The sequence below is a fragment of the Fusarium oxysporum genome, chromosome I (genome assembly GCF_013085055.1).
Source record: "Fusarium oxysporum Fo47 chromosome I, complete sequence".
Lineage (NCBI taxonomy): Eukaryota > Fungi > Ascomycota > Sordariomycetes > Hypocreales > Nectriaceae > Fusarium > Fusarium oxysporum.
Window position 1 is genome coordinate 1,525,463 of NC_072840.1, and position 14,971 is coordinate 1,540,433.

At 49.2% G+C, this 14,971-nt stretch overlaps 7 protein-coding genes across 7 annotated transcripts; 4 read left to right on the forward strand and 3 right to left on the reverse strand.

Annotated features, from left to right (window-relative positions):
* The first annotated feature begins 113 nt into the window (after nt 1-113).
* Nucleotides 114-2,594, forward strand: FOBCDRAFT_151301 (mitochondrial inner membrane protein Mitofilin). Its single transcript, XM_031181012.3, has 3 exons — nt 114-366; nt 444-2,195; nt 2,250-2,594. Exons 1-3 carry the CDS (start codon nt 253-255, stop codon nt 2,292-2,294), a joined length of 1,911 nt encoding a protein of 636 aa, XP_031041780.2. The 5' UTR covers nt 114-252; the 3' UTR covers nt 2,295-2,594.
* Nucleotides 2,595-2,710: 116 nt separating this feature from the next.
* On the forward strand, nt 2,711-4,381 carry FOBCDRAFT_283205 (Mur ligase). The gene has a single exon (XM_031181013.3). The coding sequence runs from the start codon at nt 2,879-2,881 to the stop codon at nt 4,355-4,357; it is 1,479 nt and encodes a 492-aa protein (XP_031041781.2). The 5' UTR covers nt 2,711-2,878; the 3' UTR covers nt 4,358-4,381.
* Nucleotides 4,382-4,404: 23 nt separating this feature from the next.
* FOBCDRAFT_235173 (Mur ligase) lies at nt 4,405-6,105 on the reverse strand (the record flags this gene model as incomplete). Its single annotated transcript, XM_059610017.1, has 4 exons — nt 4,405-4,825; nt 4,867-5,765; nt 5,815-5,946; nt 6,073-6,105. The coding sequence occupies 4 exons, from the start codon at nt 6,103-6,105 to the stop codon at nt 4,405-4,407; spliced, it is 1,485 nt and encodes a 494-aa protein (XP_059466558.1).
* A 402-nt stretch (nt 6,106-6,507) lies between these two features.
* FOBCDRAFT_1485 (Mss4-like protein) lies at nt 6,508-8,149 on the reverse strand. Its single transcript, XM_059608285.1, has one exon. The coding sequence runs from the start codon at nt 7,690-7,692 to the stop codon at nt 6,619-6,621; it is 1,074 nt and encodes a 357-aa protein (XP_059466559.1). The 5' UTR covers nt 7,693-8,149; the 3' UTR covers nt 6,508-6,618.
* A 102-nt stretch (nt 8,150-8,251) lies between these two features.
* On the forward strand, nt 8,252-10,101 carry FOBCDRAFT_283213 (Prefoldin subunit-domain-containing protein; the record flags this gene model as incomplete). The annotated part of the gene is made up of 1 exon (XM_031181016.3): nt 8,252-10,101. Exon 1 carries the CDS (start codon nt 8,356-8,358, stop codon nt 10,099-10,101), a length of 1,746 nt encoding a protein of 581 aa, XP_031041784.2. The 5' UTR covers nt 8,252-8,355.
* Nucleotides 10,102-11,008: 907 nt separating this feature from the next.
* FOBCDRAFT_210519 (uncharacterized protein) lies at nt 11,009-11,581 on the forward strand. Its single transcript, XM_031181017.3, has 2 exons — nt 11,009-11,296; nt 11,350-11,581. Exons 1-2 carry the CDS (start codon nt 11,222-11,224, stop codon nt 11,446-11,448), a joined length of 174 nt encoding a protein of 57 aa, XP_031041785.1. The 5' UTR covers nt 11,009-11,221; the 3' UTR covers nt 11,449-11,581.
* A 673-nt stretch (nt 11,582-12,254) lies between these two features.
* Nucleotides 12,255-14,776, reverse strand: FOBCDRAFT_194543 (uncharacterized protein; the record flags this gene model as incomplete). The annotated part of the gene is made up of 4 exons (XM_059608795.1): nt 12,255-12,646; nt 12,715-13,210; nt 13,370-14,147; nt 14,196-14,776. 4 exons carry the CDS (start codon nt 14,774-14,776, stop codon nt 12,255-12,257), a joined length of 2,247 nt encoding a protein of 748 aa, XP_059463788.1.
* Between the last annotated feature and the right edge of the window lie 195 nt (nt 14,777-14,971).

Genomic DNA, 14,971 nt, shown 5'->3' on the forward strand with positions numbered 1-14,971 from the left:
AATGAGCTTACGAGATAAACTTGCTCTTTTTGGCATGGAGATGAATGTTTTTGCTTCATCATATTCGGCGGTTGATGAGGCAGTTGCGTCACCCGGTTCCTGCCGCTTGCTTAACATTTAGCTCCATACAAAACCGGGAGCTGGGCTTTTGCCGAACTTTTACCCTGAGCGTTTTTGAAGCAGCTCTCAACTCCATCTAACCGAAAATCAACTGCATCGCGAACTGCGCCCTGTTCGCCATTGCAATCCCTCATGTTGCGAACTTCGCTTCAGTCTGTGAGGGCATTTGGCGGCAGGCCCGTTGTGGCCGCTGCTGCCCGCCAATGGCCCATTGCGGCTACACGGCGTGCCAGCCTTGCTGGTCAGGTAAGCTTTCTTTACAACGTCACAGCTCGTGTTAGTTGCTTCTACCAGAAATAAACTAACCGCGACGATAATTCCAGCGTTTCTACTCCGTCGAAAAGAAGTCCGAGATCGATCCCACTAAGCAACCTGTTTTGCCAGCTTCCCAAACGGTTACGTCCGAGAGAATCCACGAGACCACCATTGACGATGTTGGCGAGACCAAGGCCGCTACCACAGACGTCCCTTTGACACCTCCTCCCCCTCCTCCTGCGCCTGCGCCTATCAAGAAGAAGGGCTTCTTCCGAAGGCTCAAGAACTTTGTCTTCACCCTGCTTGTTCTTGGTGTCGTTGGTTTCGCTGGAGGTGTCTGGTACTCTCGCGTGAGCGACAACTTCCACGATTTCTTCACCGAATACGTCCCCTTTGGCGAGCAGGCTGTTCTCTACCTCGAGGAGATGGACTACAAGAAACGGTTCCCTAACATCACCGGCCGATCAAAGACTCAAGCCACCGAGGATGCTGTTCGAGTTCCTGCCCAAAGCGGCGCTTCCTGGAGAGTAGCCGATGCAGGCCAAGCCGGACGTCACTCAAGTGCTGGCCCTGTTTCCGCCGCTGCTAAGAAGGCCGAGGAGGTTGTTAAACCCAAGCCCAAGGCTAAGGCTCCAGTCGAGGCCAAGCCTGTTGCGAAGGCGGTTGAGGAGCCTGCTCCTACCCCCAGGTCTGACTCTGGTTTCAAAGCACCAGAAGTGAATGAGCCTTCTAAGTTCCCTCCTCTGAAGCCAATCGACCTTCTATCGCTCGAGGATGCAAAGGAGCCTGTTGTTCAAGACCTCGTCCACATGGTGAACGACCTTATCCTAGTCATCAACGCCGACAATGCTCATGGCAAGTATGGCACCTCTGTTAGCAAGGCTAAGGATGAGATCGCCAAGGTTGGAGGCAAGCTTAAGGCCATGAAGGGTGAGTTCGAGAAGAAGGCTGCCCAGCAAGTCAGAGAAAAGATTGAGGAGTTCGACAAGGCTGCTACAGATCTAATCGATCGTGTTGAGAACACCATGATCAGCCAGGAGAACCAATGGCGACAAGACTTTGAGCAAGAGATGAAGAAGGTCCGAGAAAACTATGAGGACCGAGTTAATGTGCTTCTTGAGCGTGAGAAGAAACTTAACGAGGAGAAACTCCAGAACCAGCTCGCGCAGCAGGCTTTGGCCCTTAAGAAGGAGTTTACCAAGGATGTTGAGAAGCAAGTTGAGCAGGAGCGTGAGAGCCGACTAGGCAAGCTGAACGCTCTGTCGTCTGCCGTATCAGACCTTGAGAAGCTTACCACAGGCTGGAACGATGTTATTGACACCAACCTCAAGACTCAGCAGCTGCACGTTGCCGTTGAGGCTGTCCGAGCCAGCTTGGAGGATGACCACCACCCTCGCCCTTTTATTCGCGAGCTCGTTGCTCTCCGAGAAATCGCTTCCGATGATCCTGTTGTCAATGCCGCCATCGCCTCCGTTAACCCATCCGCTTACCAACGCGGTATCTCTACTACCTCCCAGCTGATCGACCGTTTCCGTCGTGTCGCCAATGAGGTCCGAAAGGCTTCATTGTTACCCGATGAGGCCGGTGTTGCCAGCCACGCTTCCAGCTGGGTTCTTAGCCACGTTATGTTCAAGAAGCAAGGTCTTGCGGACGGTAACGATGTTGAGAGCATTCTCACCCGAACCCAAACGTACCTTGAGGAGGGTGATCTGGATTCTGCGGCGCGAGAAATTAACGGCTTGGATGGATGGGCCAAGACCTTGAGTAAGGATTGGCTCGGCGAGGTTCGCAAGGTGTTGGAGGTTCAGCAGGCTCTCGACGTGAGTTTTATCGTTTTCCATATGTTTATCTTTGCTTTGCTAACATGATTATAGGTGATTGCCACAGAAGCCCGTCTTCAGAGTCTCCGTGTGGATTAAACAAAAAAGGGATGTCTCATTTGTTGTGTATAATTGGACCCAGGCGCCGTCGTGTCTAGAGAGAGGCTGGATAGCCGTGTATTAGATAGCAATAGACGATGAGGGCGTGGTTACCATCTTTTGACTATTTATTATTGCCGATATTAATGCCTTGTTGCATGATTCCTCATCATTTGTTGATTAATACAACACCAGAACTGAGCAACTTGTTAATATCCAGTAGGAAGGCAAAATTTTAGAGATCGAATTCGACATTGTTGACAGCGAAGAATACTTGATCGTTGACTTGTCACAATAACATCAAACTGTTGGTTTTTGTTGTATATGAATTGTTGGCCAATATAACTGGAGTATGTCAACTAGGACAAAAGGCTGGTGTAGAAGTACCACATAAGTTACACATGACGACCTAATAAGCTACTCATCCAACTCCGTTTCTTCACCTTCGCATTTAACTTGGGCATTGATTCTTACAAGACCTGTATCAATGCACTCATGTCTCAGCCAGACCTGACAGCACTGATTTAAACTACCTACTGAATGAAAACCTCAGTTCCCTGCTGAGAAATCAATTAACGCACGCAATGGCGGCACGGAGGGGCATTGGCACCGTGTTCCGCGATTACAATGAAGCTCTCCGTCAACTTTCGACACTTTACTCAAATCGCCAAGCCACGAATCTTTTTGACAAATCAATTGCCCCAAATGCCTCATCTGTACCACCAAAAGATCTCAATGCTTTAGCTATTCCTGAGATGCGCGAATGGCTCCGACGTGCTGGATATGAACCAAAGGATCTTGCACGCCTGAGACACATTCACATAGCGGGCACCAAAGGCAAAGGCTCTGTAAGTGCATTTGCGACGGGTATGCTACGGCAGTACGAGACTGTTGGGACTTACACGAGCCCACATCTCGTGAGTCCGCGCGAGCGCATTGCCATTCAAGGAGAGCAGGTTTCTCAGAAACTCTTCGCTGAGGCTTTCTTTGAGCTCTGGGAAAGGCTGTCTGAAGCTGCTAAGAAGGATGGCAAAAGCCTCACCGAGTCCGAAGGACCTGGCTCAAAGCCATTCTTCTTCCGCTTTATGACACTCCTTGCTTGGCATATCTTCCTGAGAGAAAAGGTCGATAGCGTTGTTCTTGAATGCGGTATTGGTGGAGAGTACGACGCCACAAATGTGGTGCCTCCTGAGGCTGTTTCTGCCGCGGTCATCACGCAGCTGGGTATAGATCATGTCGCGATGCTGGGCGACACGGTTGAGAAGATCTCATGGCACAAAGCCGGCATTCTTAAGCCAGGTGTGCGTGGCTTTGTCCGACGCATGGACGAGAAGCCTGGCGTGAGGCAAGTACTTCAACAGCGAGCAGCAGAAAAAGGCGCTGAGCTCATCGAGTTGGATGACGCCAGTGTCGAACGATGGGGAGGTGTGGCTGGGAGACTACCAGGTGATTTTCAAAAGTATAACCAAGCTCTTGCTGTGCTTGCTGTACGACAACATCTAGGTATGAGTGTTGATCCCAAGACTGCTTTTCTTAACCTTCCAAAAAAGATGTTTACAGGGCTCAAGGAGGCAAGTCTCAGAGGGCGCTGTGAGATCATTCAGCAGGGCCATATTGGCTGGTACCTGGATGGTGCGCATACGAAGGATAGCATGTATGAGGTCGCAAAATGGTTTGCTTCGAATATTGGAAACGATGAATCGGCAGTTCTGGTTTTCAACCAGCAGGAGAGAGATGCAACACAACTGCTGGCAACATTGCTTGACACTGTTCAAGAAGTTACAGGGAGAGAAAACATATTCAGCCATGCGCTCTTTACAAGGAACGATCAGGAGGGACCGTCAACGGATGAAGAAGCCAGAGATCTGAGTGTTCAGACACGTGTTGCAAAAATGATGGCTGAGAGAGCAGCTAATTGTGAGGTCAACACATTTGATAATATCCAGGACGCTGTAACTGAGGCCAGAAAAGTTGCAGGATCTCATCAGAAGGTTTTGTCAACAGGGAGCATGTATCTTGCAGGGGGCGTTTTGCGAGCGCTGGAGCCTGAAGGTCTATTATAGATACTCCCTGATGTGCCCACCAATCAGCTCGTTCTATTATCATCAAATCATAGAGCATCAGCCTTTTCCAGTATTCCTAAGGCACCACCAACAAGATGCAAGCTTCCCGTGATAAAGGCCTGCACCGTCTCTCCCTCTGGGAGATCCTCTCCAAGATGCCGAGCGTAGTTAATGGATTGTTCGATTGTGGGCATGACTTTTACTGTGGCCGTGGGATCAAGGGACATCCACTTATCCGCAAACCGTTGCTGAACAGTCATCTTATCAATCTCAGCAGGGTCGAATTGACGGTTGACAAAGTCACGCTTGTAGCCAGATGCTGCATAGGTGACGTTTGTGCAGAAGATGACATGGTCAAATGCTGGTTGTCCTTCTCGTCTGGTCGCCTTAAAAACGGACTCGAGAAAGTCGACAGCTTCTGAACGGCCTTGTTGATTGAAGATCATGACACGCGGTCCATTGCTGAATCTATTAGTTGAAGGGCAGGATAGGGTAATACAACGACTTACCGTCCAGAAGTTTCGTCCTTGAACCACTTAGAAGACATCTTGAGACTATCAGAAGTATGGGCGCCATCGACGTGCCATGTCACCTTGTCTTCCTTCTTGACCTCACACCGACCTCTCCACACAACCTTTTCAAGCCCGTCTATAAACTCCTGGGGTAAAGTATCCGTCCGAGGCGGTAGAGAAATGCCAACTTTCTCCAGTGCTGTTTCGGCGAGTGCGATAGCCAGTGTAGCATTGCGCTTCTGAAAAGTTGCATCTGGTCGAATTTGAACGCTGCTAAGCCGAGGGTCGACTGGTAGGACTTTCAGATCCACGTTCTTTTCCGAGGCTCTTTTCCTCAGAACTTCTTCTGCGTCTGGGACCTGTTCGATTGTAAAGGCCGCGCTTCCAGTCTTCATGATGCCCGCCTTGTGCCATGCAATCTTAGCCACCGTATCACCGAGAGCAAAGACATGATCAATGCCCAGTGTACTAATGCCAGATGCTATAGGCTTCTCTACGACGTTTGTAGCATCAAATTCACCACCGATACCAGTCTCATATATAGCAACATCTATGCCCTCTTGAAGAAAGACATGCCAACTCATCAAAGTCAGATATCGCGCATAAATAGGTCGAGGAGCCATGAGTTTCTTTGCATCATCTTTCGGTGCCGATTCGAGAAGGTCCCACACCTCGAAGAAATACTTTGCGAATAGGTCTTCTGAAATGGGCGTTGAGTTGATGCGTATGCGCTCACGAACAGCGATGAGATGAGGCGATGTGAAAAAGCCTGTCTTGCGGGGTGTGCCCCTTGTGTGCTGATACTGAGAGAGGATAGAGTCGACAAAGGCGCAGGTACTACCTTTGCCTTTTGTGCCGGCTACATGTACAATATTTAGGCGATTGAGATCAGACGGCTGTCACTTGATCAGTCTCATGCATATGTTTCGTGCTCGAGAGTCTTACAGTATATCCAATGCGATGAAGGTATGTCTGCATTTCCTTGATAGACACAGCATCAGGCCTTATCCCCGCCTTCCGACGAGCCTCGACGACATCAAAAGGTGTCTGAAGTGAGTTGAGCGCATCAATGGCATCCTAAAATAAGTCAGCTGGCCATCCTTCTTGTCCTTTTCTTGAAGCAGTATGAGAGGCTGCGTGCATTATAGGACCGTCCTTTCGAGGCCATGGTGGATACCGCGACTCGTTGTACCGCTATGAAACTGAAAGGTTGCCTAAAAGCCCGCCAAAAGACATGACGCATTGAAATCGGCAACGTCTTGAGATGTTTAAGTGAAGCTGCCTTGTCTTTAGTGGTGGTAACTCGCAGAAATTTCGGGTAATCCACTCGTGAAATCAACGCCGTGCTATAGATGAGGTATTCGAGCTCAGTGGCCGCACCACAAGTAACTAATATCGAAAGAGAGCCGGTGCAATTCAGAGATATCAGACATAAACTCTTTCGACTTTGCTGAATAGAGATTTGGGCTCATGAAGCGATGTCGCCGCACACCAGACTCGGGGTGTATCCCGCTAAGAACTTAGTGACAGGACGGGCTTCGGGAGGCGAATGCCGCTGATGGGATTAATAGCCATGGCTAAGTTTATATAAAAATTCATAAGGAAATAGAGGAATAAATATTTGCTATTATTCTGACAGTTGAACTTTAACCATGCAGTTGTGAATCGTTGTCACTTCACCAACAAACACCTGACAACCCTAAGACTAACATGCATTGTCCTTCGGCAAACCTCCGAACATCGGAGCCATCAACCGATATTGTAATCCTCAACAAGACCTTCTCTCTTCAACACCCACTTATTCATGCCTTCTTGCAGTGCTTCAGTGAAGTCACTATCGAATCTCTTTCCGCTATCAGCCCATGCCAACCTTGCTCGCCAAGTGAGCCACTTCTCTGCCATGACACCCTCAGGTGCTCTGATGATACCCGTGGCCAAGTCGACAACATGATGGTTCTCAGACGGCCTTCGACAAGCGTGAGAGAAGAAAACGGTTGCACCGCAAGTGCCGCAGAAGGATCTCACGACATTGTCCGACGATTTGAACGTCTTGGCGCTCCCAATGAGTAGATCGTCTTCGATACGGGGCTCGCATATGGATAAAGGGACAAACGTCCATCCCACAACGTTAGTCCCATTGTGAAGCCGGCAATCGTCACATGCGTCAAAAGTCGCAAGCCACTTGGTATCGTCTCTATGAGAAACGAATTGTGAATAGAATTTGTCCTCCTTGATCTCTTGGCTCGGCCGGGGAATAGTGAAAGAGATGCCTTTACACTCGCATTCCACACGAAGACGCTCTTCCCCGTCCTTCCCAACTTCCACACGAGATTCAACAATCTTTGCCTCGGGGCTACCGTCAGAAGGGTTCCAGTCAATGAACTCCTTTCCGCCAGCATGTGTCAGGGCTTCGGCGATCCCCCGGTCCTTTGTGGAGTTGCTGAAGATGTGCTTGCGGACATCAAAGAAGTCTGAAGCATTCACGAATGTTGATGAAGCAACTGTCCAGAACTCGTTCTCAGGCGGCCCAGTTGAAGCAATGTGACAACCACACGTTGAGCAGAAGTTCCATGTTCCGATCTTCTTCCCGATGGCGTAGCTCGTCATATTACTTCTGGAGGATGGTTCCACGAACTTGGGTTTCACCCCATCCGGTAGCGGAGCATGAAAGATGCATGGCGCACCAGAGCCATACCTGCAGAGGCTGCAATGGCAGAGATGGGTGAGTAGAGGTAGTTTCGAAACCGGTACATCGATTGTGTAATGGACAGAGCCGCAATAGCACTTGGCTTCAAGAGTCTTGCTTCCATTACATTCTGCCATGGTTGAGACAGTTACAGATAGGCTTAGATGTGTAGGTAGTGAAGACTGTTTTGTTGGTGATCAATGTATAGTGAACGAAGTTGCAGGTCAGCCCACGGCGAAAGATCTTCTGCTTTTATACAGCGACCTCTGCTTGTGGGGATAACTCAATAGGCAGGTACCGCCATACGTCGTCTTATAATTCCTTGGATATATGGAAGTGCATCTGGCATGTAAAGAGGTTGGTCGGAAGAATTCAGGCCGATGTATTACATGCTTGCCCACATTTGAACATGCTGATGTTCTATCGGAATTCGCAACCAAAGATAGCATTATCTGTTAATGCCATAACAGACAGCGTGAAGTTCACCTCGTTACTAACTTGGTGCACCCCGCGATTAAAGCCTTATGACCTGAAGGGCGTGCATAACGCTAAGGCTGAGATCGCTAGTTATCGATCGTCATTGCTTGAATTGGCGGATGTTGTTGTGGGGCAAACGTTGACGGTGAAATAGCCAGATTGATAGCCGAAGTTAGCCCGCCAATCTTCAAAGGTTGGTTCCTAACTTTTTTTTCTTAGTGGAGAGGTTGGACCATTCATCATGACTTCAACGCCTTACAAACTTTCTTCCTCATCTTTCTCCTTTCATCGCAGCGTCATAAAAGTTGCACCGAATTAGAAAAATGTCGGAGGTTTCGGACTTTGATAAGCAACAAAGGCAGCTGGAAGATGATCTCAGCAAGCTGCAGAATGCCCTGAAGCATTGGCAGACCTGGCATGTTGAGTATGAGATGCTCAAAGAAGAGGTCGAAGCCGTATGCAAGAATGGCGAGACAGAGCTTAAGACCATTCACGCCGGATTCGAAGGAGAGCTTTTGAAAGATCGTGAACTTGATGAGATCTTTGGTGAGAGGACACATCGATCCGGCGAACAGATTTTGAATATTCTTGACCGACGCATCGATTACGTTACCACGAATATCACATCGCTGCAAAAGCAGATCAGCGCTGCTGAGACCAAGCTTGACGAAAGTCAACCCGACTTTACTGAAGACGACGGTCTGCCTATCACAGAAATTATCGAGCAGCTTGACGATGACGACAACGTTATCTCTTACAAGCTTAACCAGCCTGATACTGCCTTACCTAAGATTCAAGATGCCCTTCAGAAGGCCGGTATCGAAGATCTCGAAGATGGCAACTCAGCCTCAAAAATCGAGAGCTCTGAACAAAAAGAAGCCGAATACTCCCAAGAAAGTCCTTCCCAGCATACAGAGCTTGAAACCACGACTCTAGCACCATCTGCCACTAAGGGAGTGGCATTTGCTGCAGATACTAAAATGCAAGACGGCCCAAAGCCCCAAGTCTCGCGGAATGCTAAGCGTGTTGAAGAGATCATGAACCATGCCAAGGAGCAGGAGAAGATCAGCAACGAGCAAGCGTACATCCCCGAGGATGAGGATGAGGAGGACGCAGAGTTGCGGCGGCAGATGCTCGAATACTCGGGAGAAGTTGGTGCTGTTGTCGCCGAGCTGCAGCTCGAAGAGGGAGACAGCGACGACTACGAACATGAGTACAGTGACGAAGGTTTTGGGGATGATGACGACGACCAGGAAGACAAATATGGTCGGTATACTGGCCGCGTTGTGACAGATGATTACCGTCAAAGAATGCTGGAGTTAGAGAAGAAACTGGGCATCAAATCCCGCTTCACCGAGCAGCCAGAAGATAGGGATGGTGATGCAAGTTCGGATGATGAAGAAGGCATTGGTCGTATCGTAGTCAAGCCAGCCTCGGCGACAACAACAACATCATCATCCTCAGCCTCGAAACCTGCGCCCACCAAGTCAAACATCAAAGAGAAGCAACCAGAACAGCCCAACGGCAAGAAGGGCGTTCGCTTTGCTTCCAATCTGGATATCGCACCGGAGAACGAGCCCACTGTCCTTCCGGTGAGAGAAGCCCCTGTGAAGGAGAAGGAACCGATTGTGGAACCATTGAGCGACAAAATTGTTGAGCGCTCCAGCACTGCCAAGGCTCCCGATACATCTGAAATCAAGTCGACGCGCAAACCATCGAGATTCAAGAAGGCCAGAGATACTGTTCCACCGGGCCCTCTTGATGTCCCCACCAAGTTCCTAGATCAGGACAGGCCTACGGCACCTACGGGTCCTGAAGGAACAACGCTCGCTGACACATTAGTTGAGCGCGAATCCACACGCGCTGCTCCTCACCCACCGGATGAATTTGATGATGAGTTGATATATCAAGAGGTCGCCGATGAGCACCACAAGCTTCGAAAGAAATTCATCCAACGAGAAGGTGGGTTCCTCAAGGAAGATGAATCTCCGATCCAACCTTTGGAGGAGCAAGATGGTGGACGGGAGCCAGTCAGTCGTTTCAAGGCTGCCAGGCTCTCAAAGTACTAAACAAAATAAAAATAAAGGACAAAAGTAAAGGCACTCAGGTCTGGAAATGGCAATGGAATGAGCTGCTGGGGGAACGAAGGGTCGAGAAGAATCGATGTGTTGCCCGTCTTATGCTCCTCTCGAGTTGCCTTTGGTGAAGTGGCATCCGTGATTGCTACACTATAAAACGCGTCGTTTATGCTAACCCCAAGGATAACTTAACATTTGATTTGGCTATTGACTATTGACTATAAGGGGGGTCACACGGAACGCTTTTCAATCTGACAATTGATGTGTTGCAGCCTTTAATCTGCTTCTACATTACTAGCGGTTCCAATAGTAAATTCGGACGGGCTCTCTGAAACCATTACCTTAAGCTTGTGGTTTTGGTTATTCGTTTCACCCTTTACATTTTATTTTAGCTATCACACCTTATTTATTAGTGGTCTGAAGATAGCATAATGCATCCATGTACCTATTCTTATCTGTTGTCCTCTGCCTCGGACCCTCGGTGGCTTATGACTTGCGTGGTGTTGTCTGCGTCTCTCTTATTATCCCTGTTTGTCGTATTGCCTATTCAAGCTTTTGAGGCTTGCATAAATGTGGAATGCGGGCGTTCCGGAAGTTCGGCACCGCATCTTTCGGCAGTGACCGTGCCGGTTAATGGCTTGCTGACGGCTTTGGACCCTATCATTGGCGAATTACGTGCCTGGACGAAACCATACTCGGCGTAGGTTTGCCGTACGTCTTATACAAAGTATCCTTAATAGTATGGACCCTGGCCAGAACACTCTCCCTACGGCTGCTCCCGCAGACAATATCTCAGGCCTGGACGGCTACTCGGCATCTCAAGCGTACGTCACAGGAGTCTCTGGTCAGAGCTGAATTAACAGGAACCATACGGTGAGGCCAATCAAGAATGTAGACAAAGACAGGAGCTGCTGGAACGGAGTGGCTGAGTTTCAGTGAAGAGAGAGGCCTCTCAGTTGGCTGAAGGTACTTAAGAGCTCGTTCCTAGCTGTGGGATTGCAGACTTGCTATAATACAACACACAGCACTAAACAAACAACTCTACTTCATCATCCACCACCTTGCCTCTTCTTATCCAGATCCATCACTCGATCTCCATCAGTCATCCAAGATGCCCGCCGCCATGGAACCCACTCAGCAAGCCCCCATGACCTCTGATAACGGAGACATCGTCACACAGCAGCCTGTAAGTTGTATCGTACGCAAGGCTCCATGCTTCACAGACTAACACGCACGAAGAGCGCTGAGCCTCAGCCTGATATGACCATGCGTGGTGGTGAGGAGGCTGGCTGCGAGATCTGCTGTGGTCTCTGCGCCTGCGATGAGGGATGCTGCTAAGCAGACAGCCTCACGTAGAGTGTTCTGAGTAGAATAGACTGCTCGGGATGGAGTTTGGGTAGCATTGTTATCGTGATTTAGCAACTCCCGTCTGGATGGTTGATCCAGTGGAGCAATAAACTACATTCATACATCTGAGTCCTTCGTGATATAGGCTTTATGTCTAATATGTCTAATAGTAACCTAAACCAGAGATCTGGGACAGATTCGTCATGTCAGTTTGGCCAAACCCTTTGAGGATCCGTCATCCGCACAATGTGTAACCACCCACGCCCGAAGGCTCATAGTACGAAGATCATGGCATCAAACTCCAGCACTCTCAAGTCAGCCATCCTCGTACCTGAGCAATTTGCTAGTCAAGATCAATCCTGGCTCTGATGCCTCTTTCATGTCCCTACTTTCAAACTTTCCCTCTCAAGTTTGATGTCTCTAGCGAGTCATTGTATTGGGATGTGATAACGTCCAGACGAGTCAATAGATGAGCATTTATACAGAGTCTTAGATAAGAATGCAATGTTGTGATCAACTACAGAATACGAAGCAGACTAGGTTTGAAAATTGGTATGGTGGTATATATGTGTGCCGTGTTTCTCAGGAACCTAACCATACTGGTTTGTCATACTGGCTAAGTAGAACAAGTTCATTATGAGGTAGCCTTTCGTATGGATCCGAATGCCAATCACACACTTCTATTTATACCCGAGGACTCTTTAACAAGCAAACTTTTGCTTGGTGTGCGTTTCATGGTGTCTTCTCCTCCTTCGGTCTCTGCCTCTGTTCTCCTTCGTCTTCGCCTTGTTCTTTTGCTATTCTTCTTCTTCATCTTTACGTCCGGCATCATCTTTCTGTATCCGAGTTCTCTGATGATCCGGGATGTCATTGATGTCGATAATTTGTAGGCCTTGTTTCTTTTTATTAGACCCTGGAACACCAAAGAGCAAATCTAGACCAGCCATCGTATTCTTATCGCCTTCATCAATAGCCGTTAGCGATGGCGACCGTCCTTGAGTGGAAGAGTTTGGATTCTTCTGAGGTATGTTAGGTGTGGATGGAACTGCAGCAGGCCGTTTCGTCTGCATGAAGATATTGACTGGCTTCTTCGGTATTTGCTTCTTCAGTTGTGCCTGCTTTTTCCTGTGGAATTCTGCAACCTTCTCGGGGTCAGGGCCAGATTTCTTGGGTGCTGGTGTAGCTGTAGCTGTTGGGTTAGAAAGCGTTGGGTTACCCCTGGAAGTAGCAGTCCGCCATGCATCACGGGGCAAATACTTGGTTGTTGTTGCGTATTGATGGGGCCCGCTGCGGTGGGTGAGTTATTGGTGGTAGGAGTATGTTGCTGAGCTGCGGCTGTGCTTGCGGCTGCTGGTGATGGTTGGGCTGGCGGTGTTTGAGTGGGCGTTGACTGAACAAGTGAGGGTTGGCTTTTAGCTGACAAGATAGATGCAGAGGCGCTTTGAGGTTGTTGTGAGTTTGGTCCAGATTGTTCCTCTGGCAGGGTCATTGCCGTTTGCCTTTCGACCTCAGGATCGCTGACGGATGACTCCTGCATGTTAGTCTCATGAGTACTAGTTTTCTGACTGCTTGTGATATGGACATCAGTCTTCTGGGCGTCAGTGTCCTTATGACTAGAGTCCTTGCCTGAAGGAGACGCTGCCTGGTTTGAAGCATCATTCCCGATAACAATACCCGTAGCAGCTGCGAGGTCTGATAGACTGCGAGCCGCCAAGTCCATCTCCGCTATATCAACTCCTCTGTCTTCGTTTACCTGGGAGGGCGTTTGTCGTAATGTTTCCGACTGTGAATGGGGTTGCCCTTGTGACACTGACTGAAGGGTTGATTGGGCCGCGGGAGTGTACTTATGTGCTCGAGACATCGGTTTCGCAATCTTTCAGTTAGCGCGCTGGTCAGCGGTGGCTTCTTTTACTGGATCAAGAGGACCGCGGTCCTTGGGAACCTGCGCGTAGTACTTGTCTGGCTGCGGTTCAGTTTCTGCTGCCGTGAGTCTAGCACGAAAAGCCTCTAGAAGCGGGTCTGCAGACGTGAGAGGTTGAGGGCGAACACTGGGAGGTTGAGCATCTTGTGTGGGTGTGTCCGGGCCATGTTCCTCAAACGCGGCCACAAGCATGTCCGCAAGCTTGGCTTCCTCCCGTGGAGACATCCCTTGGCCTATGGGACGAGACTCTGGCGATATGAAAGGCTGCGCCTGGACACGCGGGCCCTCTGGTTGCTGAATCGGTAGGTGAAGTCCAGCGGTAATGGCGGGTGGTGCAGACGACTGCATATCCTGCATAGGAGTATCTTCGAGGTTTGCCTGTTGATCTTCGGTTACTATCTCTCTCATTGGGCTCATTGACGGCTCTCTTTCTGGTTTTGTGTCTTCCGAGGAGTCTTCGTCATCTTGGTCCATGAGGTCTTTAAACAGGTTCTGAGCTGCATCTCCAATTCTTTTACTTTCTTCTTCATTTGGTCGCCATACATCGGCCATTTGAGCGTCATAAATTGTAGATGCTAGAGGGGTCTGCTCCTCCTTTGAACTTACGCCGGGATCCCCGGCGGCACCAGGCTCGAAACTCCCCATCTCCTCGTCACTGTCGTGAGGATTGGTTCTTGCGGCTGGTGTTTCTGGTCCTCCGTCCAGGCTTTCTTGTTGATTTCCGATAACATCATGGCCGCTAATCCTTTCATTCTCGATGCCCCTTCTCCTGTTTTCCGCCTCAGCGATCCGGTCCTGCACGTCTTGTCGAGTTTACCTTCTGATCCTGTCCTCCTGGACCAGCTGCCTCATCCACCGTTCCGCACGAGTATCGCTGGGTTGGATGTGGGTTACGTCTCCGTCTGGTAGGTCAGGATAACGAAAGTCAATGCCTGTGATTTCGTATAGCTCGTCTCGTATAGAAACGAGATGTTCCCTCACAATTTCTATTGCTTGGCAAGCCCTAAACCTGATCATGGGAAAGTATGTAAGGAGGCTTGACATCGATAGACACTCCCCAATATTCCACCTGGTGGAAAAGAATGGTCTTACCACCTCTTGGTGGCTTTCGAATCCATCTCCAAATACTTTCAGGATGAGAACCAAAATGGACAGCCTGACGACGGAAAGGATTAGTACGGCCAAGCTGGCAAGCCAGTGGCCGAGGAGGATTGCGATGGGCACAAGGATGATGCTTATCGCTTTGAGGATCTTGTAAAGAACGGAGATAGCGGCGAAGGTAATATTGTAGTGTTTGTTGTCAAAAGCCTCGTCTATGGTGAAGATAGAATCCCACTCGTACTTGTCGTCAAGGGGCAGCCAACCCCAGACCCAGCTAAGATCTGATGCGCGTGCCATGTCGTTGATTCGTGTCGAGGGAATGGATAAGAAGTCTCAAATGTTAGTTCCCTTGAGTTATGATGACTTCGTATAGTATAGTAAGTATAGTATAGTATCAGGAGCGTATGAATGAGATTGCGGAAGTGTATATAAGTGAGTGAAAGGTTTATGGAACTCACTTGACATATGATGCGTGAAGGTGAAGATTTATCA